At 28.0% G+C, this 17,026-nt stretch overlaps 1 protein-coding gene across 1 annotated transcript in view; it reads right to left on the bottom strand.

Moving 5' to 3' along the window:
• LOC107457353 (short stature homeobox protein 2) overlaps positions 1-14,175 on the bottom strand; it is a 75,973-nt gene extending 61,798 nt beyond the window's left edge. The window contains exon 1 of the mRNA XM_021148380.3: positions 13,354-14,175. Coding sequence (XP_021004039.1) covers positions 13,354-13,675 — 322 coding nt within the window. The 5' untranslated portion in view covers positions 13,676-14,175. The remainder of the gene's footprint in view (positions 1-13,353) is intronic.
• Positions 14,176-17,026: the final 2,851 nt, after the last annotated feature.

The raw sequence follows: 17,026 nt of genomic DNA, 5'->3' as shown, positions 1-17,026 counted from the left end.
AATTTACGTTATCACATTTGACACGCTCTCTTGTTTTTCCCCTTATGTTTGTATAACTAGATTGGAGATGTAAACTGTGTCTAGATGAAGAATCTATTTATTACATCCATATGAATCGATATGTCATTGATGTTAATTGTATATATATATATGTTAAAATAATGAAATAAATATTAGAAAGACCGGAAGGTAATGTTTTTTTTTACATAAATACATAAATTTTTATAAAATTTTTATCATCAATAATGCAATCCCTCTCTTTATAAACAACTTTTTGCAGCTTAGTGCTAAAATTTTCAATACCGGATAGATATCTATTGAGTTTTTGGGCAAAAAAATCTGAAAATGACATTTTGTCTAACACTTTGGCCTTTATGACATCATTACAATTTTAAAAAAATTGTCGCTGTTGGAATAAGTGGTAATCCGATGGTGCAATATCGGGAAAGTATGGTGGGTGTGGCACTCACCCACTTTCTTAAATTTTCAGCTACATTTCTTAATTTTTCAACAACATTACCTACCAGTGTTTCGTCCCATCGCTTGTAAGCGAATATTTTAGGGATGCCAAAGTCTCTAGATTTAGCACAATTATTTTATACGATGGGCTAAACTTAAATTTTATTTGATTAAAGCCTGGTGAACAAGGTGGCTATTCTTGCGATGCAAAAAATATTCGGGGAATATATGTCTTCAATTCCTTGAGCCAGAACAGCATAATGGATAACAAGGCCAATTTTCATATTCATGATGAATACGCACTTGAATCATTACTTGATATAAAATTTGTAAAATTTTGAGGATGAATGAAAATATTTATTTTGAAACTTAAAACTGTCTCTTGTTGTCCTGTAGTTGATCGATCATAAGAATTTTTCCTATACTTCCTTGAAAGCCAAATCGTTCCTTTATTCAATTTTCAATTATACGCTAAATTTTTCTAACTGTAGCCGTGGTGGCTCAGGAGATGGAGCGCTGTCCTTCCTATGAGGTGAGGTTTAAATGCCATCGATGGCTGATAGATACAAATTTGTACCCTGCTCGTACCGACCACACTGTTGACGTCAAATATTCTCAGTGGGAGACGGATCATGAAGTTGAATCCCCTTGTCGTCATGCCAACACGGGAATTTTCGTGGAGTTCCTCACTTTAAAACGCAAATGCGGTTTAGTTCCATCAAAATGTCCTCCACGAAGGCTAGTTTGTCTCAATGCTTGATCCATGATCCCTTGTCTTCTGAATTGGGTTCAAAGTTACCAGACTACGGAGTCAAAGATTGCTAGTTGTAAAATCAAAATTCAGTTGGCTGTTCAACGAAGGTTAAAAAAACATGAGGTAATAAGTGCGAGGTAAAAAAAACACACAATTATTGTCTATTTTTGTAACTTAATAATCCTATTATATCGATATATATTTTATAGCCTATACCAGGACCTTAAGTTCGCATGTAGTTTTCCATGCATAGCTTTTTCAACTTACACATTTAGGTATGCACCACGCCGTATATTTAATACTTGCTGTGAAAGAAAAGTATTAAGTTTATTGAGTGGAAATAAAAAAAACATTGTGATTAGAGAATAACCAGAAGTTTCGGCAGCTGCTGCTTTATTTTAATTGAAAGTAAAACTTTCTGTCTTTGAAGCATCGGTGTTTTTTTTTTTTTTTTTTGTAAATTTCGTTCGAAACCTTTTTCTTAAATTAATATTTTGATTTATTTATTAAAATAAGGAATTATTAAAAAAAAAAAGATCTATAAGACACCATGAAGGATTTTATTTACAAAATAATAATATAACTACAAAAAAATAATAAATATAGTTAACATTCTTTTCAGGTAAAATCTGTCCGATTAGCCAAAAGCAAATAGGGTGACTTTGTGCTATGTAGACAAAAGCAAAAGGGGGAAAAAATGTGAAAAAGCACAAATGAAAGAACATAAACAGACCTACTATAATTTCAGTTCTTTCAATATACAAACCTTCCTCTAAACGTCAAATGTGTAGACACTGAGGAAGGTTCTTGTTTATTGAACTGAAACTATAGTATGTCCATTTATGCACTTTCATTTGTGCTTTTTTTAATGTCTTATTAATCCTAATTTTACATGCCATGATTGATATGTTCAATATTGCTAGAAAACGAAACCCAGTTAACGTGCTTCATATATAAGTTAATCATGTATGCGTGTGGAATTATTAAATATCTTTCAAAAATAAATAAATTGTTTCATTAAATATGTTTTTGAATTTCAATGCTTAAATTGCTATTATTTATTGCTACCTAATCATTTGGATTTTGTTAAATACATTACTTAGTATAACCCAACCTGATAATTCATCGTCTCCATAAAAATGAAAATAAATATTTAATTTTTCCTTGATACGTTTATTCAAGATTAAATTTTTAAACTGAAGTAAAAAAATGAAAAATAAATTTAAAAGTTTTAAAATATTGTATGTGAAAAACTTTTTCAAAAATTTTAAGATTTAAGAAAAATGTTTCAATAAAATTGTTTTGTAATTTCGATACCTAATACCAATATTTATTGCAACCTAATCATTTGGAGTTTGCTAAACATATTACTTAATTAAGTAGAAACTGAGAATTTATTACTTCCGTTAATATAAAATGGAATATTTTATTTTTCATTACTTATTGTTTTAGATCAAATTTTTAAACTGAAATATAAAAAAATTTAAAAAGTTTACAAAATAATGCGTTACAAAAGATAGTTTAAAAATTTTAGAATTAAAAAAAAAAACTAAAATATTCAATAAAAAACTTCAAAAATACCTAAAAATTAAATTTTGAAAATTAACAAATATGAAAAAGAATATTCAAACACTTGTATATTTGAGCATAAAAAGAGAATAACATTTTCCTTTCCTTTTAAAATTAATTTTAACCATTTCACATCAGCTCCAAAAACCACATCGAACATCAGTACAAATCAATTCTTCACGAAAACAAAAAATTCAAATAAGATGAATTTTAAAAGACTACACTTCACACCCAATATCTCACCTCAAAACTTTACGAATATCGTAACAACACCGGCCCAATATTGAGAGCAACCTTTCCTCCACACTCAAATATAAAGAGCAAAAGAAAGAGACTTTCCCGCAAAACGACGAATCCAATTTGACTCCCCTCTTCACAAAACTGATGGACACGTTTTGCATACGTGCGGAATTAATACACATTTTTTTTTTATCACCACCCCTCCGTGGGTCCCTCAAAACCCCCCATCATACTTATTTTGTATGATTTTTTCACTCATTTCCATCGAAGATTTGGGTGGGAGTTTTATTGAAAGAGGCATTGAGTTTATTGATGTTGACATGATCGAGATCAATTCTGACAGATTTTTTTTTCTTCTCCTTCTGTGTGTGTTTTTGGCGACATTTCCCTTTTGGCTGAATATCAGTTTTTCTGGAATTCTGGGAAGTATTAAATGATGTGATGATTTCTCTTCAGTCTTTACTGGAATAAGACTGTTAAATATATGGACTATGTAATTAAAAGGTTTGAGAAAAATCTAATAATAAGCCACATTTTCGAAATTGTTCAAGAGAGCGTTTTTTTAAGATGCCTTGGGAGAAAAATACCGTGATTTAACAATGGGGGTAATTAGATGTTTTAGTATAGTGTGCTGTTATCAGGGGGAAATTTCGGAAACGTTTGCAAAGCATATCGAGAAGCAATATTAGGGAACAGTTTTAAGTAGAAAAAAATTTCAATTTTGGAATAAGTGTTACTTATCACAATAATGCTTCCAGCCAAAAAAAGAAAATGCGAATAAGCTTTGAGAAAAATGTAATTTTAGATTTTATTAAAAAGGTATTCAAGCCGTAAATTAAATTGAAAATCAGATGATTAAGGTGTTGAATATTTATTAAAAAATAAAAGTTTAGAAAACAAAGTTTCAACATTGTAAGAAGAAAAAAAATCTAGAGGTTCATTACAGGTCGAGTAAAATATTAGCAAATTACGAGTTAGTTATGTTTGTTATTAGACTTTTTTTGTTTTGTTTACTGTAAGTTTTATTTCTCATTTAAGTTTTTTTTTTGTGTGTTGGTATCTTTTTAAGTTTTTATTATCTTGATTATATTGTTATATTTTGTGTATTATTTTGTGTATTATTTTGCTATTTTGTCAGAAAATACAAAATATCACACAAGTGATAAACATTCTTAGCATTTCTTCAAAGCTTATTGAACATTGCTAGTTTGATTTTGAGGCATTCTAATGGTAGTAAAAAAAAAAGATACGTTATTATTTTCTCTTTAAAATTTCTACACATCAGTAAGCGACTACTGCCATATCATAAAAAATTACTTTACAAATACTATTTTCAGTTCCAGAATGCTGCCCTAGTGTTAAATGTGCCTAGCCTCTTCACTTGAAATAGGAGAAGTTGTCTTTTAGAAATGTGATCAAATAAAGATGGTGCATAAAACCTCCAGCGAATGAGGCATCTTCACACAAGCATCTCGATAAGTTTTTTTTATTTCAATTTGTTTATTTTATAATTGCTTATAAAAAGAAACTTAATTCGGTATCAGATGTTCGCTATATTTTGCTAATATGTTCAAAGTTGAAGATCTGGTAAAATTAATCATGCAGTTAAGAAAATATGTCACAAGAGGTCTCAATTAGAACTAAAATAGTAAGATCTATGTTTAATGTTTTAATTTTCAGGTTTTATGCAAGTATTTTCCCATTGATGACAAATTAAATTTAAAATGGCTATCAAATATCCGATGCAATTCGAAAGAAATCTGTTATCTAATATATACTATAAAAAATCTATTACGTAATTCTAAAAATATCTATTATTCTATTTATCTTCAAAAAATTGTTTAAAATTTACAATAATTGAAATAGCATAAGTTTTAGTTTTAAAGATATTAAGTTATAGAAATCCAAGAATCATCAAGTCAAATATTTTAGCACTACACAAACAAACACAAACAAATATTTTTATATTGACAATAAAAAATTTTATACATTAATTCAAAATTATATCGAAATAACAAGTATTATAATTGTAATTAACTAATCAATAACCTAATCTAAGCTTTTCTTACAAGTCTTTTTTATATCCAAAAAATTTGAATTACAAATTAACACTTTTCATCAAAAATAAAAACAAGGAACATTAAGAAAGAACATGATTAATTCTAACTTCTTTTTATTTATTTACCTCTAATGAACTTCCTTCGATAAATGTTTTTTAATTTTATAGATACACTTATTTGTATGAAAATAAGAATAATTCTGAACATCATTAATGTCATATTTATGTTCATAAAAACATTTTTACATCAGTAATAATGATCAATTGCAGGTTACAGACAATTTTCGTACGAGATAAGGAAAAAAAACGTTAAGACGAGTAGAAATATTACACTTCGATTTTCCTATATTTCTTATAAAAAATTAAAAAAAAGCTTGAAAATTTAAAAATTATAATTATTTGAAAGAAAATATTTTTCAATTAGGAATTGGAAGGAAAAACATTTGATACAAGAAATTTTTATTATTTGTCCTTTTTAGACATTTAACTGACATTGATATTTGCACCAAAATAGAAGATTCCAAAAATAGTAATTTTATACAAAAATATTTTATATTTAAGTGATTTTACTATCATTAAAATTTGAAATCATGGCATTTTTTACGAAAGTTAGAAAGACGGAATGCATATAATGAGTAGAAATTAATGCTAATTCTGATCATTTATTTCTCTTTACAAAAAATTCTGAAAGTAAGAAGTATAGAAATAGGAAAATTAAATTTTTTCTTCAATTGAAAAAAAATTTGGAATACAGTTTGATTTTTTCTTTAGTATCAATAATGTTACGCTGATATTTGTCCCAAAGACATTCTAACAATTATTAATTTAATTTATACAATCATTTTTTTTGCGGTAAAGCAATTTTACTTGTATGAAAAAATTGAAATTAGAAATTATCAGCATTTTTCGGGAAAGATAATCAATTAATACTAAACTCCAAAACTCATTTGTTTAAAAAAAACTTGAAAATAAAAAGTGTGGTAACATGAAACTAGAAAATTTTACATTTACATTTGTGCATTTCGGCAATTTTGCCTGTATAAGAAATTTAAACTAGAATTTATCACTTTTTTGTCATAGATAAAAACACAGGTATAAGAATATCAAGCTGGATTTTTCTTTCAAAAATGAATTGGAAAAAAATTGGAATAAGAAATTTTAATTTTAATCTTTTTCCTCCAATTATTAACTGAACATACATAGACAATTTTACCAAGAATTCTGAACCAAGAAATATTAATATTTTTTGTGAAAAGTGTGTGATACTAAATCACGAGTTTCCTTTATTTCTCTTATAATAATGTTTAATAAAGAGCATGAAATAATAACCGAATTCCAGTTTCATTCTTTTTTCTATAATAGAGACTTGAAAGTAAGAGGTATATTAATACGAAACTAAAAAAAATTTCAATAACGGATGGAAAAAAAATTGGAATTAGAAATTTTAATTTTTTTTTCTAACTTAAAACGGATTCGATCCACAGGCCGGGCAAGGTTGGCTCAGCCTTTCTTCCCTTCAGTGGGTCGATAAATTAGTACCAAGCATGCTTGGAAACTAAACACTAGGGGTTTCGTGTTCGACTGATCATTTAACCGAAACCTCTGCTCCTGCACCCCAGAGCCCATGGTCAAGAAAATTGAGATGGCCACAGTAGGCTTTGGCCCTCTGTGGGCTGTCGCGCCACTGAGTTTAGTTTTTTTTTTCTAACTTAAAACTCACATTGACAGTTGTACCAAAATTCTGAAAACCATTAACTAAATTTATTCAAGAACTTTTTCTTGTATTAAAAATTGAAACTAGGAATTATCAATATTTTTTTGGCAAAAACACAGAATACTAAAGAGTATGAGTTTATACTGAATTCCGATTTTCATTTATTTTACTTACAATAAATTTTAATAAAGAATATGAATTAATAATGGATTTCAGTTTCATTCATTTTTCCATAATAAAGACATAAAAGTAAAAGGTATATTAATATGAAACTAGAAAAAAAAGTTTCAATAATGAATTGAAAGTAAGAAAACATTGGAATAAGACATTTAAATTTTTTTTCTAGCTTAAAACTAATAATGACAAGTGTACCAAAATTCTGAAAACCATTAGCTTAATTTAAACAAGCACTTTTACTTGTATAAAACATTGAAACTAGGAATTATCAATATTTTTTGGATGAAAACACAGAATAATTAAGAGTATGAGTTCATAATAAATTCCGTTTTTCATTTATTTCTCTTACAATGAATTTTAATAAGGAATATAAATTAATATCGAATTCCAGTTTCATTCATTTTCCTATAATAATATTATTCTACTTTTTACTTGAAAGTAAAAGGTATATTAATATGAAGCTAGAAAAAAAAATTTCAGTAACGAATAGAAAAAAAGAAAATTGGAATAAGAAATTTTAATTTTTTTTCTAACTTAAAACTTACATTGACAGTTGTACCTAAATTCAGAAAGCCATTAACTTAATTTGTACAAGTATTTTTACTTGTATAAAAAATTGTAACTGGGCATTATCCATATTTTTGATGAAAACACAGAATACTAAAGAGCATAAATTCCGATTTTCATTCATTTCTCTTCCAATGAAATGAGTTGAAAGTTAAAAGTATTTGAGACAAGAAAATAACACCGCTTGGGAAAAGCTAGGAACCTTTTTTGTAATCGAATTACTGCTTTCAGTTTGTTTCCCCAATTACTGACTCTAAATTCTCCGACTTAATCTAATCACAGCGGCGGACAGGTGAGAGCGGTTAGCCCGGAACTGATTAGCCATACCTAATTAGAAATTGATAATTTTCATCGAAATGAACAGGAATTTAATTATATCCTGCCAAGAAAAGAGATTTCGCCTTTCACTTTTTGTTGCCTTTTTGATCGAGTTAGAAAAGTCTAATATTGTCTGTTGGTGACTCTGGGGGGAAAATATTTAAGGTGTGTATTCGTATAAAATATATGCAATGGTAATTTAATTTGACTGTACAACGTATTGAAACAAAAAGAAATTGCTCGAAAATTTTTTGTTTCAATCACGTCATTGAAAAATAATCGTACTGATGTAGTCTACGTCTCTTTCGTTAGTGACAGTTGATTAGAAAAAGACACGTTCTAGAGTAGAATTTTAACATGGTTCTGAAAAAAAGGGTGTTCCTTATGGACAGCCTTGAATATTTGATTCCCTATCAAAAATGAAGACAAAAAAGCATGCACATTGAGAGGGGGGAGGTAGGAATTCAATATTTAAACAAGGAAAAAACAAAACCCCTGACAAAATTTGACAAAGCATAGTGCAAAAAGGCGCATACAAAAACTTGTAGACTGAAACATGATGATGTTTCTAATCATCGTCTACCAACTGTACTCTTTTTTCCTACAGTAATCAAATCTGTTTTGTTTAGTACATAAGCCTTCCTGTACTATGATTTGCCAGATTTCGGTAGAATTATTTTTTCTTTCGCTTTAATAATGCCTTGCAATCCCCAATGTGCTTCTTTGATTTCATTTTCGATAAAAATTCTAAAACTAAATAAAGGGCAGTCTTTACGGAATACCCTGTATTATGGGGTTTAAAGTAGTATTTTAATTAGAAAGATAAGAAAGATCTCTGTCTGAATCTGATGTATAAATAATGGAAAGTTAGATGGTATTAAAAAATCCAAACCAGTTTGATGACTTAATTACCTGATGAGGCTTGAAGTTGCTTGACGCAGTTTCATACAGGATTCAAACAGGTTTTGAAAATCTGACTTTCCCTGATAGTGATTCATTAATTTTGATGAAATTTTTTTAACACACTTAAATGCTACTTTTAGAATTTATTGAATACATTTTGTTATTTAGTTTTTATCACGGATAATAAACACATACATTAATGGCGGTGATCACGGAATACACTGTGGTGTCATAAAAAGAAATATTTTCTTAAAAAATGCTTTTAATTTAGATAACTAAATTTAAATTACTGATGCAGTTAATCATTTGATTCATAGAGTATGATTTAAGAGCGGGTGAATTTTTGTTTCTTTTATATTTTTTTCAAACATTTTAACTATAACTTACGTGAAACCTTCTTGCATTTTTATTAAACTATGTAAAAAATATGAATTCAAATTAGAAATTTTAAACTGGTTTAAAATACTGCAGTAATCATAGCGATTGGTGGGAGGTAGTCTAAATCAACCATGGCCGTCAGTGGAGGGGTGGACGGGGTTATATTTGCCCTCCACAATAATTAGAAACATGTAAGAGCGCCCCTCAATATTTTAGACAAATGAAGAATATTTTCGAGAGTTATTATTGATTTAAATTCCCTAAAAATAAAAACAAAGAGATAAAAATAATTAATCTTTTTTAAAGTTATTTAGCACATTTGATGTTTTTTTTTTATTTGCGAAATTTAGAGAACTATTGTGAATGTGTAATTTAATCTTATCCCCTTCTAAAATTTAGCCCCTGCAACGCCCTTGGCATTGACCCTTGTTGGAGATTGACCACCTGGTACGAGTTAGAAGCATAGTACAGGATTTATTTAGGGTTAAATTCATTTTAAAATTCTATTTAGCTTAGCTTTACATTATTTGTCGTTTAGTAAGTTATAGTGTTAGTGTGCGGTGTGCAAAAAAGGGAACACCTTGAGCAACTTTTGAAAGTTAATAATTAAAAATTGAGCGGGAAAATGAAATGAAATTTTCTGATTGATTCAGTGGAAGCCATTGTTTTACATTTAACAATAGACTACTCAGTTTTGTCAAATATTTTAAAAATGACATCAGTGATGTTTGCCAGCTTATAGCTCTAATCAAAAAGGTTGTTTTTCGTGTGTTCTGTAATGCCTATTTATTTTTATTCGTTATGTCAAGCTATCTGAATGATCAACGTGATTGTTGTAGTGCAGGTGGTGCTACTTCACTAAATTATTGTTTTTAAAGCTACCAGAAACCACGTGTTATATTTTATTCGTAAGTTATGCTCTTAAAACTAAATAGTTTAAAATAAACGTTAATTGAAATAAAGCAAAATAAATAGAGAAATGGTACTAATTGTTGTAGAGAAACGTAAAAAAACGCCAAAACTATTATTGACGCCAATGATTAAGTTCGGTGGTAGTTTACTTATTGAAGTAAAAAAGTAATGTATTTACTAAGAAAGCAAGATTTGTTGGAGAGATGGCACTAATTCGCTTAAGAGAGATTTAAAAATCATAATTAATTATTAAATTCGAAGATCCTCAATTAATTTTGGTAGTAGGTACTAATTAAAATTAAAAAAAAATTTAAAAAATAAACTGCATACTTAAAAGCAAAATTAATGGAGGAAATGTGTTTGTTCGTTACGGTACTTATTCGTGAAAATTCGTCATAGTATTATTGACATCAATGACGTTTAATTTTGCTAATAAGCCCTGGCATTATGGTATTTGGTACAGTTTTAATATATACCAAATATACTCATATATAGGTATGAAGTATTTCACGAGAAAATTTACTGTCTGTGAAAGCTGCGCAAATACTGTGCATTTTTATAATAGAAACTGCGGGAATAGGTATTTTACTGCCCCTTGAAGGTATGAGTATGTAAGAAAGTTATTTGATTTTGATAAATTTTAAACATGAGTGTCACCAGATGATACTGAATGCAGTTAATTTTTATTTTTAGGGAATGAACTACTTTTTGCTTAATCTAATAATGTAAAACCACCGAGAAGGGCAACAAATAATAGTAAATAAATAAAATATGTTAGCTTTATTATTTGTATCGGTTTGTTTTTAAGTTTTGAGCTTGATTTTGCAATGTTGCTCAGATGTGATTCATTTATTTTACTTTATTTCACGGACGAGGAGCGAATATTCAACTTGTGTGTAATGTATGAAGTAACCCATCAAAAGTTATTGTAAAATAATAAACACCATAATATGGAGATTTTTCTACTTAGAATAACCGATGAAAGCAAATTAGTATATTGCGTCAGTTTCATGCGATATAAGCCAACCTAAACTCACAAATATTCCGAACTATTTCGAATTTTTTTGTTATGAATACGGATTTGGAATTGTCACTATAGCTTAAGTAAAGATAGTAGAAATTGTAAGCCAAATGTAAAACTAAACAGCAAAGTATAGAGTAAAATTTAACTGTGTGAATCGTGGTTATGAATTAAATGAAATCATAAGAATAATTTGCAATATGTTTAAATATTAAGAGCATCTGGATTTGCTTTAAGCAAAGCATAAAATTTTATTCATTTTTTTTCTTTTTTTTTTTAAATTTGAACTCTTTTAGTTATAAGTTAATTTTTTGAGATAATTGTAATATTTGCATAACCTCCTTAAATCTGTGAAAAAAGAAAAGAAAAATCTTTAAAATGTTAAAAAAATAACTTTAAATGACACTTAAGAAAAAGAATTAGAATATATTAAATTTTTTTTTTTAGTAGTAAAAATTTTTTTTCATAAGAGCGAGAAAGGAAAGTTAAGGCCGTTAGAAGAAAACTCCCAACTTGTAACTAACTTTAAATGATATCAACGTAAAACTTGTTTTTCTACAATGTAAGTTAGTACAAGGAAAAGCAACATTTACAGAGTTAAGATGTAAAATTTTTTAAAAAGTCTTTATTTCAGGTAATTTATTAACTCTCATCATTGTACATGTTTATAATGCAACGCAATAACAGTATTAATAGAATGTATTATTATTAGTGTTTTTTCTGTTTGCTTTCTTGAGTTTATAGCCTGAAAATTTAGAATAACTCGCTAAGAAACGAGAGCACTTAGAATAATATGCTTAGAATATATGTTCCTGTGGAGGCGAAATATTTTTATTATTCTATAATTCGGCACTGAAAAAAAAAAAAAACTATGATTAAATTGAAATACTTGATTAATTATTTGATGAGGATTTCAAAAACATTTAATATTCACCAAGTTATATATTTTTTAGTTATTTTTTTAAAGTCCTTCAAATTGAATCTTTATTAATTATTTTTTTAAGTAAATTTTTTATTGTATGAACGTAGTAGTATAAAAGTAATTTGATCCTAAAAATTAAATTATATTAACTATAAAAATTTACGTGTACATATAGAAATTTTACATGTAAGATAAAATAAATATACATGTGATACAAAGTTTAAAATAATGTTTCCATTATTATTTAATATTTTTAGGTTAAAACAAAATAATTAATTTTCATCGAAATTCTAATCAATATATCGTAAGGGATTATACAAAATTATTTAGTTTTACTAAACAAGGCTACTGTTATTATGGTTTTCTGACATTTTTTCAACACTACTAAGTTTTGAGTTTTAATTTCTTAATAAGAAACTTATATTAACTTATATTCTTAATATTTTCTTATTTGTTAGAGCAATTTTATTTGAAAAACAAATCATGCAATAATTTTTTTTTACTGTTGTAATTTTTTTGTTTAAATCTTGTCATGAAATTTATTTACAGTCAAAAAATTACATTTTGAAAAAAAAAAAAGTCACAACGTTATTTTTCCTTTATACCTACTCAATAAAAATTATAGTCATTAAAATCACAATAGAACTATTTTTTTTTTTTTTTTTTGTAAATTTATGACTTAACAGAAATTTAAAAGTTGTAAAGCTCCTCTTTATATTGTACGAGAAGTTGGTACAGGAAAAAAAATTTTCGATATTTCTAAAATATGGTGCTTTGACGAAGTTCATGATAAAATAATACGAAATAAAGCGTTAAAGTTTTCAGAAAAATCCAGTAATAATTAGATTAAAAAATATTATAATTTTTAATATATTCAACTCAATTTTAACAAAATTAAATTTTCAAATTTTTGAAAATTCACTTTTAAGAATTACAGCAATAAAGCTTTTCAGATGAAAAATAAATATAAATTGGTTCTCAAACCATATTTATGCTTCTTAAAATTAAATTATTTTTCAGAAGCATGTTATGATAGGATAAATTACTATTAATTCTAAAATGCTCATAGTTTTTTTTTTTCTTTTTTTCGTAAGGAAAATCCGTATATATAGGTGTCATAAATTCGCATTTACATTGCACATTAAAAATAGTTTTTTTTTTCCTTACTTAAGTTTCTCTGTAATCCTAAGAAAAATATTATATTATATTTCCGTTTCGAAAAACAAAATAAGTACATACAAACATATCAATAAATGAGTGATGTAAGAAAGATATTAAGCTGACGGCTAATATATTAATTAATAATTGAAAACAAACAATGAAACATTGAAAATGAAAACAATATTTAATATACTCTTACCGTGCCTGTCATTGCTGTCTTCTTCTCTTGCACGATCTTCTTTGTCAGTTAGCACACTGGATGGGGAGGACGTACCCCCGCTTGCGGGCCGAGGTGGTGGTAAAAGCAGTGGCGGCCCCTGAGACAAACTTAGCCCCATTGCTGAATGAGCAAGGGCTAGACCTGGAAACATATGTGGGGCTGAAAGTCTGTCTACTACACTATGTAAAGAACGTGGACCTCCTGGTCGACTGGCTAATAGGTGGGGAAAACTACTCACTGATGCTGATAAAGGTCTGTCTGGGTTAAAAGACTTAGAAACAAATTCCGTTAGTTGCTCCATCAAGGACAAGCGGAAATAACACCGAAAATTGTTTTATGATAGTTTTAGAGATTACAAGCGGTAAGTGAAATCCTTATTGATGCATTTCACAGTAATCTGTGAGACAATGATTTGTATGGGAAGGATTTTTAAGCGTGGTGAACTATATAGAAAAATTTTTGATATTGTAAATTAGTTGTTTATTGAAAACTTTTGCAAATTCAAGAACAACCGGTTCGTCAAAAGTCTATTTAAATATCCATGTCGCAGAAAAATGTATTCGAGAATATGGAAAATTTAATAATAGATGCCATTTTTTTATGAAAAATCTTTTGTTTGATAATAATTTAGATTAAAATCTAAGCCCCTTAAAGTTATTAGAATAAAGTTTCCAAATTAAGATGTTTATTTTTATTATCTTTTCAAACAACACAAATCCACACGTGGTTTTCGGCAACTTTTATGTTCGTTTGATATATTGCTGACACCAACAGCTCGTTTCGACTACTGTCCGAACATTCTGATCGCGTTTTGACTTTTGCAACATCACCGGAAGTGGGTGGGGTTTGAAGGGGCGGAGTTTAATGACGCAACGTATCGCTAAACCAGCCCACTTGAGAATTGGTCTTCTATTTTTCTTACGGGTCGTTTCACTCATTCGATAAACGCTCTCGCATTGTGCGACGTAAATGAAGTGATTGCGTCCGCATATCCGATAATTAGGCTTTCAATTTTATGAAGACAAATTGCGCGTGTGAATAATTTTCTTTTCTTTTCAATTGTTTTTGAAGAAGAGATGGTAATAGATTTAATTTGATTTATCTTGTCAAGAAGATAAATAATGCTCTCAATTAAAACACGCTAAATGTAATAGAGTATAAGAAATTAAATAGCATTATTTGATGGAATTAATAAGTCAATGCAGAATTATTTCATTCTTACAGTTTATTTTACGTGTTTAAAAAAAACTTTTGTTTTATTTTTCGCTTTATTATTTAATCCAAAATCATAATATAATGTTGGTGAATCAGTTTTTCCATGTTTTATAAGCGATCAGAAATACAAGGTATTCCGCACAAACCGCCATTTATGTCCATTTTTTGAAAACCATTTTAAAAAGAAACCAAACTTATCTACACATTAAAGATATCAATTAAAAAAGCAGAAAAACTTTATCAAAATCGGATGAATCGCATTTAAGAAAGGTTAGTCTAAAAACATTAAAACCAGTTTGATTGACGACAGAGAAAAAGGATTTCTGATAACCACCTTTTCCTTTTTTGAGTACCATATGGCCATCAAACAGGGTTTAATATTTCAACACTGCCCTCTTCAATAGTGTTTAGTAAAATTGTCAGCAACTCTTTTCTCTATCCAGTCTTTAATATTAGATTAAGTGAATAGAAATTTGACTTATTTTTTCATAAGGATTCAAAAAATATATATTAAGAGTAGTGATTACGAAACACCCTGTATACTTAATAAAATGTGTAAAGCACTCTATAAATATAATTTCTCTCTTAAAATGTGAAGGGGAGATACCAATTTTTTTACATGCTCTATGTTTATTCAATCTAAAAACATGTTTTTTAGATTGAATTCAATCCTGACATAAACATTTACATTTTTCAATCTTTTTAAAATAACCTTCAGCTAAAATAATTATTTAATAGTGCAATATTTGAATTATTTTTGATCTAGAATGTCTTTTTATTTGTGGGGAGGAAAATATTTTTTTGCTTGTTTAATGCTTAAAACGTCTGTTCCAATATTGTCCTTTCATTAGTTCACCAATAAACAATTTTATTTTTATATTAGTAGTACAGAACCCGTTATCTGGAAATCAGAAAACCGGAAAACCAAAAAACCGGAACGAAATTCAATAAATTTTCTCGCCATTATTTAAAAAAAATTTTTTTTTCCTCATAAGATTTTAGGATTTTTCTTTCTTTTTCGAAAGATGTTTACCTTACAATCATTTTGGAAATAATCATTAGTGTATTACTTCATCGTTTTTTCTTCTTTTTAAGATTATTTCCAAATATTTTTTTTTTTTAGTTGAGTTTAACAATAAAAAAACAGCTTTTTGTAGCGATTCAGAAAACCGGAAAAATCAGTTATCCGGAATTGCGATGGTCCCGATCGTTCCGGATAATCGGTTCCCTACTGTACTAACCAACTCTAAAAGATAATTTTTCAAACAGAAAAAGCTTATCATTTGATTAAAAATTGGAAATGAAAATTGAATCGAAAATAATTCGTATTTTACTATTCATAAGAAATTATTTCTACATTTTCTAAGAAAAAGTATGACGAATTCTATGAAGTTTTTTCAGATTTTTTGCTTGTCTATGAAAACAAACGCTTCAAGGTTGTACTAGATTACTGTACTAGATTTAAAATCTATCTTTTTAATTATTTTAATAAATGCTTTTAGATATTATTATTTTAATCACTTTCATTTCATTAAAAGAGTTAATTATTACCATAATTTAAATATCTCATGTCCGATAGTTGAAAAAATACAAAAAATGAATTAAATAATTAATATTTATTTTAATGACATATGTGAATATTTTTAACAAAACTTTTTAGAAGTAAATTGACGCCCGGTCGCGGTAGCGCTTCACGTTGTCGTGCCACAGGTCCCTGGTTCGATCCTCGGGCCGGGCAAGGTTGACTCAGCCTTTCATCCCTTCAGTGGGTCGATAAATGAGTACCAAGCATGCTTGGGAACTAAACACTGGGGGTTCCGCGTTCGGCTGGCCACCTGACCGGAACATCTGATTCAGCATCCCAGAGCCCAAGGTCAAGAAAACTGAGATGGGCACAGTAGGCCTTGGCCCTCTAGGGCTGTCGCGCAGCTGAGTTTAGTTTGGAAGTAAATACTGTAATTTAAATTTCAAGATGTATTAAGAAATTTATTAAAAAAAATACAATAACTAAAATAAAATAAAATTTAAATTAATATTATTCGTAGTTAAAGATAAATGTAAGAGAAAAGGAAATACAGTGATAAAATAGAAAGTTTTTAAAAAATAATACTAGTTATTTAATAAAATTTATTCACTTACAAATAAATTAATTTTCTTAAAAATTATAAAATTAAAAAAAGGAAAGAAAGTTTAAATCTTTGAATAATTCCGATACATTTGCTAGTTATAGTAAAAGTTATAGTAAATCATAAATCTTAATATCATTAATTTATAACTTTTGATATTATGTATTAAATTATGAAAGTGATTAATAGAAAAGTTTATTTTTTTTGGAGGGGGGGGGGAATAGAATGACGAAATATTTCGTTAATTTTGACGAAATTCGTTTCCTGTGGAGGAAGTGATGATAGTTATTTCACTATGGTCACTTTGGCTC

Source organism: Parasteatoda tepidariorum, chromosome 3 (genome assembly GCF_043381705.1).
Source record: "Parasteatoda tepidariorum isolate YZ-2023 chromosome 3, CAS_Ptep_4.0, whole genome shotgun sequence".
Taxonomy (NCBI): Eukaryota; Metazoa; Arthropoda; class Arachnida; order Araneae; family Theridiidae; genus Parasteatoda; species Parasteatoda tepidariorum.
The sequence above is the reverse complement of the archived record's forward strand: the minus strand, read 5'-3'. Positions and strand labels throughout refer to the sequence as shown.